Source organism: Lissotriton vulgaris, chromosome 5 (assembly GCF_964263255.1).
Source record: "Lissotriton vulgaris chromosome 5, aLisVul1.2, whole genome shotgun sequence".
NCBI lineage: Eukaryota > Metazoa > Chordata > Amphibia > Caudata > Salamandridae > Lissotriton > Lissotriton vulgaris.
Genome location: NC_141693.1, coordinates 1,008,423,345 through 1,008,436,555, shown reverse-complemented (window position 1 = coordinate 1,008,436,555; position 13,211 = coordinate 1,008,423,345). Strand labels below are relative to the sequence as shown.

Sequence of the window (13,211 nt, the reverse complement as noted above, 5' to 3'; positions counted from 1 at the left end):
GGAGATGAATAATGTATTGAAATAAAAGATGTCTAATCAACAAAACAAACAATGTAATGAAGAAGATTACATGATTATGAAAATGTAATTAAAAACTCACAACTGAAATTGTTACACAGAGTTGGAATCATTTAAACATCCTCTTAGAAGGATACACAAGGAGTATATACAGGGAGATGGAACCAATTACATTGGAAGCACAACTTTAGTTGGAATACCATACGTTGTAAAGGGGGGAAACTTCACCCCTGGAGCACCCGGAAAACATATTAAAGTTATACATAACAGAAGCTCACCAGGCTGTGCGCAAGCAATTATTCAAATCCTGACATACCCGCCACCACCTAAAGTCTGCAGGATGCATTTGGCGTAAAGAATGGTGTAAACATATTCAAGAGGGGAGACACTATGCAAAAGGTTAGTTTTGATGTTTTTTTTTTTTTTTTTTTGGCAGAGGCATAAAACATACAAGGACAAAACAATATCTAATCGGCGACAGTCATTCACATAATTTCTGTTACATTCTGTTACATTATTGTCATAGAAAAAAAAGAAATATAAAATATAATATATATCTTTACAGATACAATTGTTATTAGGTTTAGATCCAATTGTCAATAGGGGACCATAACTTCCGAGCAAAGATCTTCTTTTTCTGTCCCTTCAATTTATAAACTGCTTTGTCCATTCTATAAATGTTTAGCAACTTTCCCAGCCATTGTTCAAATGTTGGTGAATCTATGTCCAGCCATCTAGAAGTAATACAAAAACGATATACAGACATTCCGATAAACATAAAGTATTCTTGATCAACAGATAAGTTTTCAGAAGAAAAATAGATACCAAAAATAATCACAGAAGGACAAAGCTTAATATTAACATTGAGCAAATTAGTCAAGAATTTTTCAATCTTATCTATATATAACGCCAGTTTGGGGCAGCTGTAAAACATATGACATGAGTCCGCTGCGAGGATTCCACAACGACTACAGTTAATACCTTTCGCGGCCTTCCATTTGACTAGCTTGGCAGGTGTATAGTAGAGGTCCAGAGTAGACATATAGTGTTGACTTTTAAGAGAGCTATTAACTAGTACTTTATTACTCATCTCAAAAGCCCTTACCAAGTCTATTCCTTCTATACTCAATTTTCTTTGCCATTTCTGGGCCTGCTGGTCGAGGTCATCGTGCATCCTATTAACCATTAATTGATAAATCGTACCAATACGGCTATTCTTCCTACAGCTCTCTAAAATATCAATAGTCTCCATAGCATCACTATATAACAGATTTTATTTTTCCAAAAAGCTACAGATCTGCAGGTATTTAAAAAATTCATTCCTAGAAAGGTCAAATGCTTCTTGAAGTTCAGAAAAGGACATAAAACCCCCATTTTGATACAGTTGCCCCATAGAGTGGATCTGTCTCATATGCCACCGATATATTGCCATATCTTGAAAAATCCCCGATAATGAAGTATTACCAAAAATAGGTGTATAAAAATTAAGCTTTAAAGTTATCCGTAGGGTTTTATTGATTTGTCTCCAAACTAAAAAGGCAGATAAAAGCACCTTGAATTTTGTTTTTTTGTAGTAGCTTGGTTCCATGAACTTCAGTAAACATTGACGAACATGAGCGCCCATTAGCATTTCAAAAATAGAAGGTGCCATAGAGGTTTCGGTGACATGGTCATGAAATAGTAGCACCCTGATTGCTTTAAGAGTAATAGCCCAATAATATAGTCTGAAGTTCGGAAATCCCAACCCAGCACGTTCTTGCGGAAGAGTACACCATTTTAAAGATCTTCTTGATGGGCGGTACCCCCAAAGAAATCTAGACAACATCCTGTCTATTTTATTAAAAAGAGACATTGAAAAAAATAAGGGAATGGTTCGAAAAAAATAGAGAAATTTTGGGAAGATCATCATCTTGATGACATTGGTGCGTCCATATAAAGATAAATGTAAATTATTTATCCTTTCTAAAGTTCTGTTAGTAGATATGAGTAAAGGGTCCAAATTTAATCCAACAATGTCATCAATTTTAGGAGAAATAATTACGCCAAGATAAGTACCAGTAGGGTTTAATGGGATATCAGTAGGTGTACCAGTCTCAGAATGTATGATCTGGGTTTTTGAAATGTTAAGTTTGTATCCGGAAAATTTACCGTATTCTCGAGCTACTTCAATTATTTTAGGTAGCGCAGTAGTGGCATCAAAAGTTACAATGGCCACATCGTCTGCGTACGCTAAAACTTTATGGTCTACCTTGTGAAGTTGAACTGGTGGGATACCGGGTTCCATAATTAATCTGTTCAAATAGGGTTCTAAGTAGAGAGCAAATAGGAGCGGGGAACAGGGGCAACCTTGCCTGGTCCCCCTAGTGATTAAAAAAGGTCTAGATGTATCAGTGCCTAGTCTTATTACACCCTTGGGATTAGAATAAAGTGCTTGTACAGCTTTAATAAATTGTGACGGAAAGCCCTTCCATTGTAGTACAGTCCAAAGGAATCCCCAGTCAACCCTGTCGAACGCTTTTTCAGCATCGAGTAGAATCACCCCAACTGGGGATTCCTTTGCTTGCGCCCAGTCTAATAATGTGATAACACGTTTGACATGATCTGTAGTATCCCTATGTCTAATGAAACCATGTTGAATATGAGAGACCAAGCCTACCATTACATCATTTAATCTATTTGCAAGAATTTTAGAATAAATCTTGCTATCTGCGGTGATAAGAGAGATAGGGCGATAGGACCCTAATTCTTTTGGGTCCTTATTCTTTTTTACAAAAACAACTATAGTGGCAGTAGACCAAGACTCAGGAGGTTTACCTTGAAACACTAAATTAAAAATTTTTAACAGCTCTGGTTTCAGCATGTGTCTAAATGACCGATAAAATTCAAGAGGTATCTGATCTGGCCCATTCGCTTTGCCTGCCGCAAGACTCAAAATGGCTTTCTCAATCTCATCCCAACTTATTGGCCTTATAAATAAATCTGTCTCTTCTGGACACAGTGAAAGTTGATTAGCACTTCTAAAATAATCTACAGGATTAAGAGACTTATCAACTTCATTACTAAGATCATTATACAATGTCTTATAGAAATCATGAAATGCCTCTAATATTTCTTCCCTACGTTCGTGAAAAACACCATTCATATCTTTAATACACTGTATTTCATTAGTTGAGGCTTTTTGTCGCAAGCGATGGGCTAAGACTTTTCCAGTACGTTCGCTGTATTCATAGCGTTCAGTTTTATATAACTTGAATTTTGCCGCTACTTCATCAGCAATATGGATACGCAGACCAGAGCGTTCAGTAACTAGGCGTAGTTGTGCATCCTCTATTCCTACGTTATTTTTACAAGCAGTAGATAGATCCATCTCGGCTATCCTGATCTTATTTAGCCTCTCCTTAAAATCTGTTTGGATTTTCTTCCTTTTATAATTTGCAAAGCTAATTGTCTCTCCCCGTACAATGGATTTAAAAGAGTCCCACACTACTTGTGGAGACGCAGAATGTTGTTTATTAGAAAATAGTCTTTAATAATTATAGCCATAAATTGAAGATAGTCTTCATCTAATAGCAAGTTTCTCTGAAATGACCAGAGTCTAGTTGGATTTTGACAGACAGTGGGAAACTGAATCTCGGCAATCAGAGGATTATGATCTGAGATAACTTGAGGTAATATTTCAATATGGATTTTCTCCAAAAACAAAGAGGAAACAAGGAAATAATCTAAACGAACAAATTTCCTATGAGGAATGGAGAAAAAAGTATATCCTGGATCTTTACAATAAAATTTGTTCCAAACATCAGTTAGCCCATTGTTTAACACCAGATCTCTAAGTGCTCTATAAGTTCTAATCTTACGGCCCGTGTATCTCATCCCTGATTTGATATTCCAATCAGCTGCCAAATGGATATTTAGGTCCCCACATACTATTATTGGCTGTGTCCACGTTGCTAGCTCTACATTCATAGTGTTGAACACTTCAGCATCATCAAGATTAGGGCCATAAATACAGCATATAGTAAATTTGCAACTTCCAATTATTAATTCGGCAAGCCCCCATCTGCCCCATTTATCAGCTGACGTTTTCAAGCACTTCCCGACTCCCTTTCGCATGCATATTGCAACGCCTCTTTTTATACCCATTTGTTTAGACGTAAGCAAGACTTCTAATCCCAAATTGTTCAGAAGAGAACGCTTGTCCCATGAAATGTGCGTTTCCTGAATGCATAGTAAATCAATATATAAAGTCTGAAGCATTGTTCGAAGCATACCGATCTTTTTTAAATCATTAAGACCATTAATATTAATTGTACATATTTTCACCTTTTTATCCATATTGAAGATAACAAAAAAAATATTAGCTAATATCATCACTACGTACTCTTCAATATTATCATTTGAATGCCTTGTATTCATCCTTGTATTAAACACCTCTGCCTTACACCCCCACCACCAACCCTTACCCTTACCCACCCCCACCCTTTTTCCCAGAACCCCTCCCCCCACCCTCCCCACTATAGGAGGCACAGGAACCATCAGTTCCTGAAACGTATGGGCGCCGTGTCCCTGGCCCATAGCATCCTGACGAAGAGAAAGGAGAAAAAGAGAAGAAACAAAGGAAAAAATGAAAGAGAGAAGAGAAAAGAAAGAAGAAAAATAGATACAATGGGAAAGAAAAAAAAAAGAAGCGATCCTGCATATTTAAACAGCTGTTAGACAATTCAATTACTAAGCTTACAGTCTGGTATTATCAGACTACACATTAGTTCTCTCAGAAAGAAGAAAAAGAATGTTCTTCATCATACATGATTATTCAGAGAGAATCCAAATATTCCTTGGCTTTGATTGTGGATATAAAGTATTTTACTTGGCCTTTGAATATAGTCTTCAATTTTGCAGGACCTTGGAGGAACACTGGTTCTTCTTTCCTTTGAAAATCAGGAATCAGTTGCCTTAATTGCCATCGTTGAGCCACAGTAGCTTGGCAATAATCTGGTCGCACAAAAAACTGACAGCCCAATCTATCCGCTTTCTTATCCGGTCTTGCGTTTAAGTAAATAGCTTCACGAGCAAGGAAGTTATTGAACGACACCAGAATGGCCCTAGGGTAGTTTTCTTGACCTTGTCGTGGTTTCCTCGCTGTAAAGGGAAATCTATGTGCACGCTGTATTTCCCGTGCCCAGTCCCAGTCTGTTAACTCAGGGAAAGCATCATTCAATAGATTAATGATGAACCTCCTCGGGTCAGATCCTTCTTTATTTTCAGGGACCCCTAGAAAGCGCAGGTTACTTCTGCGGGCCTGATTCTCCAAATTTGCTAGCTTATCGGATAAATCCTCCTTTTGAGCTTTAAAGTCACCCACTTCTTGTCTTTGGGCCATACATTCTTCTTCTAAGACAGATATCCTAGCTTCTGCCTCGGTGACCCTGTCGGCGGTCTCTGAACATATCTTAATCGCACGTCGTACTGCGTTTTTGACTTTAGCACAGGTCATCTGCGTACGTTGGTTTTCAGCCTTACTTTCTGCCCTGTGATTCATCATAGTGTCAAAGATTGTTTTCAGTGTAATCTCTTCGTTATTTTCTTGTGGCGGAACCGAGTCAGTTACAGAATTATGACTGGACCCAGGAGTAGCAGTGGCAATAGTAGCGGTAGATACTTGGGTAGGAGATGAAGGGTTCACTCCACTTGGTAAACTGAGAGCGGTCTCTTTGCTCGCCGCACGTAGAGATCTTTTCTTCCTCAGCTTCTTCTTAATGATAGTAGCCGCATTAGCACTGTCAGGGCTCATACAAGCCTCGCCACCAGAAGATATACTCTCACAGCTGTAATCTGCCCAGTCTTTATTCAAGCCCGTTACTTCATCAGATGATAGTTCTGACAGGGAATAGAAATTTTCAGGAAGCTCCTGATTATGCGGCAGCAAAGTAGCTTTCTCTGCACTCTGTAAATCAGTTATTGATGGTAATAATAGTGAGGGAAGAGAACACGCTCGATTGATTATAGGCCTGCCTGAAACTACATCTCCCATAATACCCTTCTTCTTCAAGTGATCAATTGTCTCAAGAGTTATGGGATTATTCTGACTATCAGCATTTTTAGACAGTTGATTAAGTGATTGCTTAGTGGCCAAATCTGTGTTTTGGCTATTATTGTCAGTTATTTTCTTCCTAGCAGCATGTTTCCCAAACAAATCTGGTAATGTTTGTAGTGTTGTGCTCTTCATACTCGATGCTTCATTAGATTTCAATACAGCCCCCTTGTTAGAATTCTTACCCTGTTTTGTGACAGTTTTACCAGGGGTCGATGGAGCTGCCTCTGCCATCTCGTTCTCCTCGTTTTCCGGCTCCACACCTCCCAAATCGCTTCCAGCAACGTCTCTCTTGTTTCTGCGCGTGCAAATGGAGGGTGGGAGCGGCGTCCTCTTCTTCTTCCGAGAGCCGCCTCTACCAGGGAAAACGCTACTTGTGACCAGAACAAACAGAGTGTAGCGCGCCACAGCGGGGCCCGCCGATTGAACTCGAAGAAATTCAGCAACATTCGTGCATTCCGTCACGAAGATAGTTAGTATCCAATTAACACACCACAGTATGATACTGTAGCGCAGTTAGCTCCGTTCCGCTCCGCTAGTGCCCGCCTCAGGCCGCTCTCCTCAACTCCTCCCGAGAATGGCCAACGCCTCCGTGTAACTCCGTGTAGCTCCGTGTCTCTCACTCCCAACGGTTCAGCACGTAGACCAGCCACACCCACAGGCAGCCTCAGGCGGTTGGCCGATTCCAGCCGATGCGGTCAGATAGAATGAGATTGTCCGATATATACCGAAAATGTATATCACATTTAGTACAGCGCAGCGAAGATGTTAGATGAGCTTACGGCCAATTCCCGCATAGAAAAAAACGAATTTTCCTTCTCCTTCTCTCCCGGACGCCAGGAACCAGGGAGCTGGCTGCTTACACAGCCACCCTCACGGCAGCCATCTTGCCTCGAGAAAACTGGAATCAGAGTTTTGATGTTTTATGCTACTTATTTAGTTTCAGTTGTTATATAGGAGCTTCATTCAAGTGAACATTAATAAAAATGTGCTTTACACTTTTATATGGCATACAGCCTTTAAATTAAACAACTGAAATGATAACTAGGTGTTATCATTTCAGGGTATAATGAGAACCTATTAGGTCCCCTTGTATGCCCTAGTTTTCTCGGTTCTCAGTACCCCATTCATTTTTTTTTTATCTGGGGCATCAGACAGCAACTTTAAGAAAGCAAGTAACCATTTCAGTGCTCATATTATATCTGTGCCTGCAATTAAATTGTATTAATTAAAGAGGTATTCAAGTTGCAAATAATGGGAAAGCCCTGCGGAAACACAAATCGATATATTTGGGGATCAACACAAGAGAAGCATTTACTATGCCCTTCTGGAGCGAAGGCCAGCATTGTGAAGTATTTTACCGTATTAGTGCATATACCGATGTATATGATTATGTCAAGAAATTCGTCAAGAGAGATAGGATAGGTCAAAAATTCTATAAAAACCCTGTGAAATCTCTCTCAAATTGGAGAGAGAAACTTCACCCAGGTTTCAGAACAAGATGAGCACAGCACCAGATTCTATTTTGACTGAAAAAGCCCCCAGCAAGACTCTCTGAGGCTCTGCAAAGCATTCCATTCAGCCTTCACTAACTGGTGGAAGGATTGTGTTCTTGCACAGATGCAATCTCCTTGTGGCCAACTTAGCTGGCAAGCTATTCCAAACGTAAGTACAGTAGCTATAGGCAGAAGAGGATTAATTGTTATCCTATTTAGGATCACAAGTGAAAGTCCAATTTGAATGTCACAAATTTACTGTTCAAGATCCAAGGGCAGGGAAGATCATTCCTATGGAAGAGGAAGCCTCACACACTCATTTATATCATGCTTCATCATTGGCAACCTCTCAACACCCTGGTAGGACAATGCCACCAGGGTGGACTCAACCTCCTTAAGGACTCTGACCAGGAGGGAGTTCTTAGATAAAAAGCTACTGGACAAAGATGGGATCCAAATTGATAAATTGAAAATATCCTGTGGTTCCCCGGTGAATCACCTTCATTAAATGCGGACCACAGGTAAAATCCGAGGCGAGGTGGTGTGTTGAGAACAATGGCTCAAGCCATCTCTCTTTTTATGGCTAACATGTTTCTGCCCTAATGTAGAGCCCTACTGGGTCTGTGGCATTCTTCATGGCCAAGGATCCCTAAATACCTTAAGGCGGCCTAGCTGAGTTGAGGTGTAGCTGTATCAGCGGCAAGGAGGGGGCTCGCTTAGGTGGAAAGACACGATGTACCTTTTGGTGTATGTTTGACTCTAAAGGAGATTGCTCCCCTTCTTGACAAGAAGGGCGGTTTACCCTCAAATCTAGGGTCAATATATCTACACCTCAGCTCAGGTTGGACTCACCTGAGTTTATTTTGTTTTTAGCACTAAAACTACTCAGCTATGCTATGCTGTTCTACGCCAGTGCCGATCTAACACCACTCCAGGGCCCATTATTGTAAGGGTGCCAGTGGCGTAACATAGGCCCCGCGGTGTGGGGTGCCCGGTGCTCCAGGCCCCCCCTCAGCACAGTACCCTGGCCTGAGAACACCTGACTGACTGCGGAGGGGGGCCCTCTATGTACTTTGCAGGGGGGCCTCAAGTTTTATTACGCTACCGTAGGGCGCTCTAGTTCAATTAACAAACAAAAAAGAAAAATATGTCAGATGTACATGACATGAAAGGCTTGGATAAAAGTAAGACCAGACGAAATAAAAAAATAAATTAATACAAAAGAATTAATAGACTGGTGACGATACAGCAACGCCCTTTCAGGTGCTGCTTAGTTTTGTCCTTCAAATAAAAAGGTGTAAAATGCAGTGTGACTTAAGCATTTTAAAAGTGGGGGCAGGGAAAAAAGAAACACATAACAATTCATAATAACATGCTTCCCTTAAGTGCAGGGTTGGGTGTTCAACAAGAGGCTTTGCATTAATCACCTGTTCTCTTCTCGTCGCAGAGTCTCCTCTGTCTAGTCAGTAATAGTTGTTTTTAAAAGAAAAGTTACTGTGACTGGCCCGAAGACGAGAAGCGGTAACTTAGAGAATGAATGCTATGGCTATCTCAAAAAGAGTTTGGGGAAACATAGACTGCATTTCAAATTGAGATTTCGTTTGTTTTAGAAGGTTCCTCGAGGCAGCGGTAGTTTTCAGTGGCGTTATTTCAGCAGTCTGTGACTCTGGTTGCAGTATTTGAGAAATGTCCAATATTCTAGTTTACTCTGTGACAAAATGTATATATACGACAGAGACGGTTGATAATGAAAATACCACAGTACCTTGTTTGTGAAATGTTCTTATGCTTAGATAATGTTCGCATATGTCCCTTTATTGTTGAATTGTCTATTTTTCTTTGCGGGACTAAATCGCACTTCCACAGTCCTTTCTCTTGTTTTAGCCCTGAAGCCCCCGACCTTCCACCACATCCCTACATCCCTCAAGGTTACCTGGCTTGGATGTCAAAATAGACAACCAGCGTTGCCTGCGAGCTTCTCCTAGGTGGGCCAGGGGGTGGGTGGATATTTAAATCGTCGCCACCTGTAGAGAAATACTCTGAAGAACAGACGAACTCGCAGGCATCAAATAACTAGGATTTAATTGAAGATTCGAAAGGCACAAAAGGAGTGGGAACAAATGGCAGATGGCTGCCACGGGCTGAACCAGCGCTTAACCTGGGGACAGGGTGTGGCTTAGCGGCTGGAGGCAGCTCGGTAAGTAAATATGTATTGTACAAGTTAATAAAAACCTTTACAAAAAGGAGATTTCTCAATTCAAACAAATTCATTAAAATAGTACACTTAAGTTCATCATTTTTGCACAAACAATAAAGATAGAAAGAAATATGGGCGGAAATGGCCTGGCCATGTTTTCCTTTTCAGCTTGGATGAGGGGGAAAGCTCATGCATCCAATGATTCAGGGCAAATCGCTTAATCTCCCTGTGCCTAAAAATGAATGTTTCCTCATGTAACGAAACTGGTGCTCATGTAAAGCGCTCTGATACCCTCGGGTCAAGTTCCCGCTATATAAAACTACCAAGAAACAATAGAATACACAGTGGTCATTCTACCTTCTAATTCTACGCATTCTAATTTCATACTGAGCAAATCTCAGTACAACAGATTGTTTTTGGGCCTAGTTCCACAGGCTAGCTGGCACCGAGCAGCCACATGCAATCAACAAACTGTGTTTCTGGGCATGTATGCCAGGGAATACATAGACTCGTTTGAAATCAGCCGAGGGTCGACCTAACCAGATCAAAACATTTTACTCAGATTTGCAAAGACCAACTTTATGGATAACAAATACTAGGATGGAAGCAACTGGCGCAAATAAACAGATGGTAGCAAAGATAGATTTTGAAATATACTGTTGTGACACAATAAACCTGGGTTGATCTGTACCATGGCGTTTGTGCTTTTTCACCCAGTCTTGGCTCTTTAGTCATCCGAACTTTCCGGTCTGGGACTGAGGTTTTATTTTTTATAAATATGGGCTTCATATCCAGCAAGCACATGCTGCTGGCTAAGCATTCAGGACCGGCTGAAGGGGTCAAACATGACAGGGGAACACCTTTGCAGCTGCTTGTTCAGGAACCCTGTTTCCAAAGTAGACGCCCTAAAAAGGCAGCTATTTTGGTTTACAGTTTCTTACATAGAATATGGGATTTTATAAGAAAGGCATAATAGGAAAACTCTTTTGGCGAGAACTTATTTTTACATTTTGTGCCTTGCGTGCTATTTTGTTCCATTTCTTTTCGCTGTTTTCTGTAGGGTTTTTTTTTTTACTTTCGCAGCCTCGAACAACCAGTGCCATTGACTCTGTCTGCAAATGCACCGGAGTTCCGAAAAGGGAAAAAACTGGGATGGAATGAATGGGAGCAGAAAACAGCCAGAGGAAACAGTTTCTGCCGCTGCCAGATGTTTTTTTAAAGAATGCAGAGTGGGTTACGCGAGCAGTGATGTCAGGAGGGGCGAGGCTTTAGGTTACAGGGGCAGGACAGGCCCCACTCTAGGCAGGCAACAGCTGCACAGAGAGAGAGGGAGGGAGGAAGGAACCGAGGGCGCCCTGGTAACTGACAGAAAAGATCCTCCAACCCATCAAACAAGAAAAAAAAAAGCCAACACTGCTTCCTGAGCGCCCGTGCAGGGCGGCCCTCTTTCCTCTCCAAAGGCCGCCTGTGGGGACATCTGTCTGGTCGGAGGGGGTGTTCACTGGGGCCGCGCCCTTCTCACCGGAGGCTGCTGAGCATCTCTGCTCGGAGTTTGGCGCTACATCAATCTCTTCTTGCGGTGGCTGTTTGCAGAGACAACTTGTCCAGATTTGGTGCTGTTGGCGCGGCGCTCTCTTCTCGGAAACTTTGGGCTCGGACAGAACTCTTTCCTCAGGAGATCTTCGCCGGGCTGTCTCTTTGGACGTTCCCTGCCAGGATCCTGAGCTCTCGCTGCCTGCTATGCCCCCACCACCCTACCCACCCCCTCCATCGCACCCGCCCCCGCAGGCGGCGCGGGGCTCCCTGCGGGCGAACCGGGCCTTCCTGCGCAGCTTCGTGGGGGTGCTGCGGGTGCTGCAGCTGCTGGCCGGGGCCGCCCTCTGGATCACCATCGCCTGCAAGAAGTACGAGGGCGCCATCCACTTCGCCCTCTTCGTGGCCGTGCTCTTCTGGCTGCTGACCATCGCCCTCTACCTGCTGACCCTGCTGGACAAGCAGGACCTGGTGCCTCTTCTGGGCGGCGAGCGCTGGCTGACCACCAACGCCGCCCACGACGCCCTGGCCGCCGGCCTGGAGGCCGCCGCCGCCGGCATCATGATCCACAAGACCCTGCGGCACGAGTACTGCAGCGTGTCGGCCTACAAGCACGACTGCCTCTACCACATCTACCTGGCCGCCTCCTTCTTCGCCTGCCTCTGCTGCCTGCTCTACCTGCTGTCCGCCGTGGCCTGCGCCTGCAAGAAGTGCCGGGGCCAGCAGGGCCTCATCTGAGCCCCGGCCGGGGGTGGAGAGTGAGTGCGAGAGCTTGGATGCAGCGCCACGCAGACCCAACCACCTCCAGGCGCTTCAGATCTGAACTCAATGTTCTGCCCGGTTCATTACACTATAGCGCCGAATGCTGATTGTCTGTCTGTTTCCAAGCGCTTCCACGTTTAGGCAGCTAAGGAAAAAAAACATCACAGGTGTGAAGCGGTTTGCCCAGGATCACACGTTTGAGGTGACATCTTTATGCCGAGATAAGAATTAATTTCTCAGCCGTTACACCAAACCGCTTACTGAGGTGCATTACAGGAACAACAATTCTTTATATTTAAGACAAAAAGAGAGAACATCATAACGTTGAGGTACCACAATGGAATAATATGGATATTCGTATAAAAATACAAGGATCACTTACATAAAAAAAAGTGAGTTTACAGTATTAAAAAAAAACATGGATGTGCTGTTACAAGCTGTCCAAGGGTCAGATGAGATGTGAATGCCCAGGTTTCTTATGTGTCCCTCAGTAGTGCATTAAGCTTGTTTCGTAAGCACAGGAAGGAAACCTGATTTGCCAAAGGGGGAGATTTATTTTTTTGAAATGCGGAAGTTGAGATTAGAACTGGACTTCAACTTCGACAAGAAATCATTGGACCATATCTCCTATTGAACTGCGGAGTCGAAAACCATTTCTTCCTCCCAACAGGTTTTTAGTTTTTAGTTTTTAATTGTTTATAGCAACCTCGAGAATAAACAAAGAATTACTGTACATTTTGAAAGGAATCTTGTAATTGTCTCTCTCTGCATTCCCACCACACATTCCTCCCCATCTCAGTTAATCCCCTACGTTTGTCTTCTTTGTAAAGCGTGGGATTTAACTTTTACTAAAATGTTGCGTCATCAAAACTTTCAAAATTCTATGCTGCATAGTTTGACATATGTAAAAATTCTAAGGGAAAGTGAAACAAAATCCACTCGAGTTTATTAAAAAAAATACTAATGTTACTTTACCACCAACATTTCTAATTGATAAAATACAGATTATTTTCAAATGCTTTGAATTTGGACTTGATATGTGACTACACAAAGAGTGATACCTTTAAGTGATTGCAGCAAGTCAACTGAGGCTAGATTCTGTCACCAGTCCAAG

At 42.3% G+C, this 13,211-nt stretch overlaps 1 protein-coding gene across 1 annotated transcript; it reads left to right on the top strand.

Annotated features, from left to right (window-relative positions):
• Positions 1–11,111: 11,111 nt before the first annotated feature.
• Positions 11,112–12,830, top strand: MARVELD1 (MARVEL domain containing 1). Its single transcript, XM_086922618.1, has one exon. It carries the CDS (start codon positions 11,543–11,545, stop codon positions 12,071–12,073), a length of 531 nt encoding a protein of 176 aa, XP_086778744.1. The 5' UTR covers positions 11,112–11,542; the 3' UTR covers positions 12,074–12,830.
• Positions 12,831–13,211: the final 381 nt, after the last annotated feature.

What these genes read in the sequence shown, in the direction of transcription:
- MARVELD1 (XM_086922618.1), top strand. Translation starts at nt 11,543, where the DNA reads ATGCCCCCACCACCCTACCCACCCCCTCCATCGCACCCGCCCCCGCAG.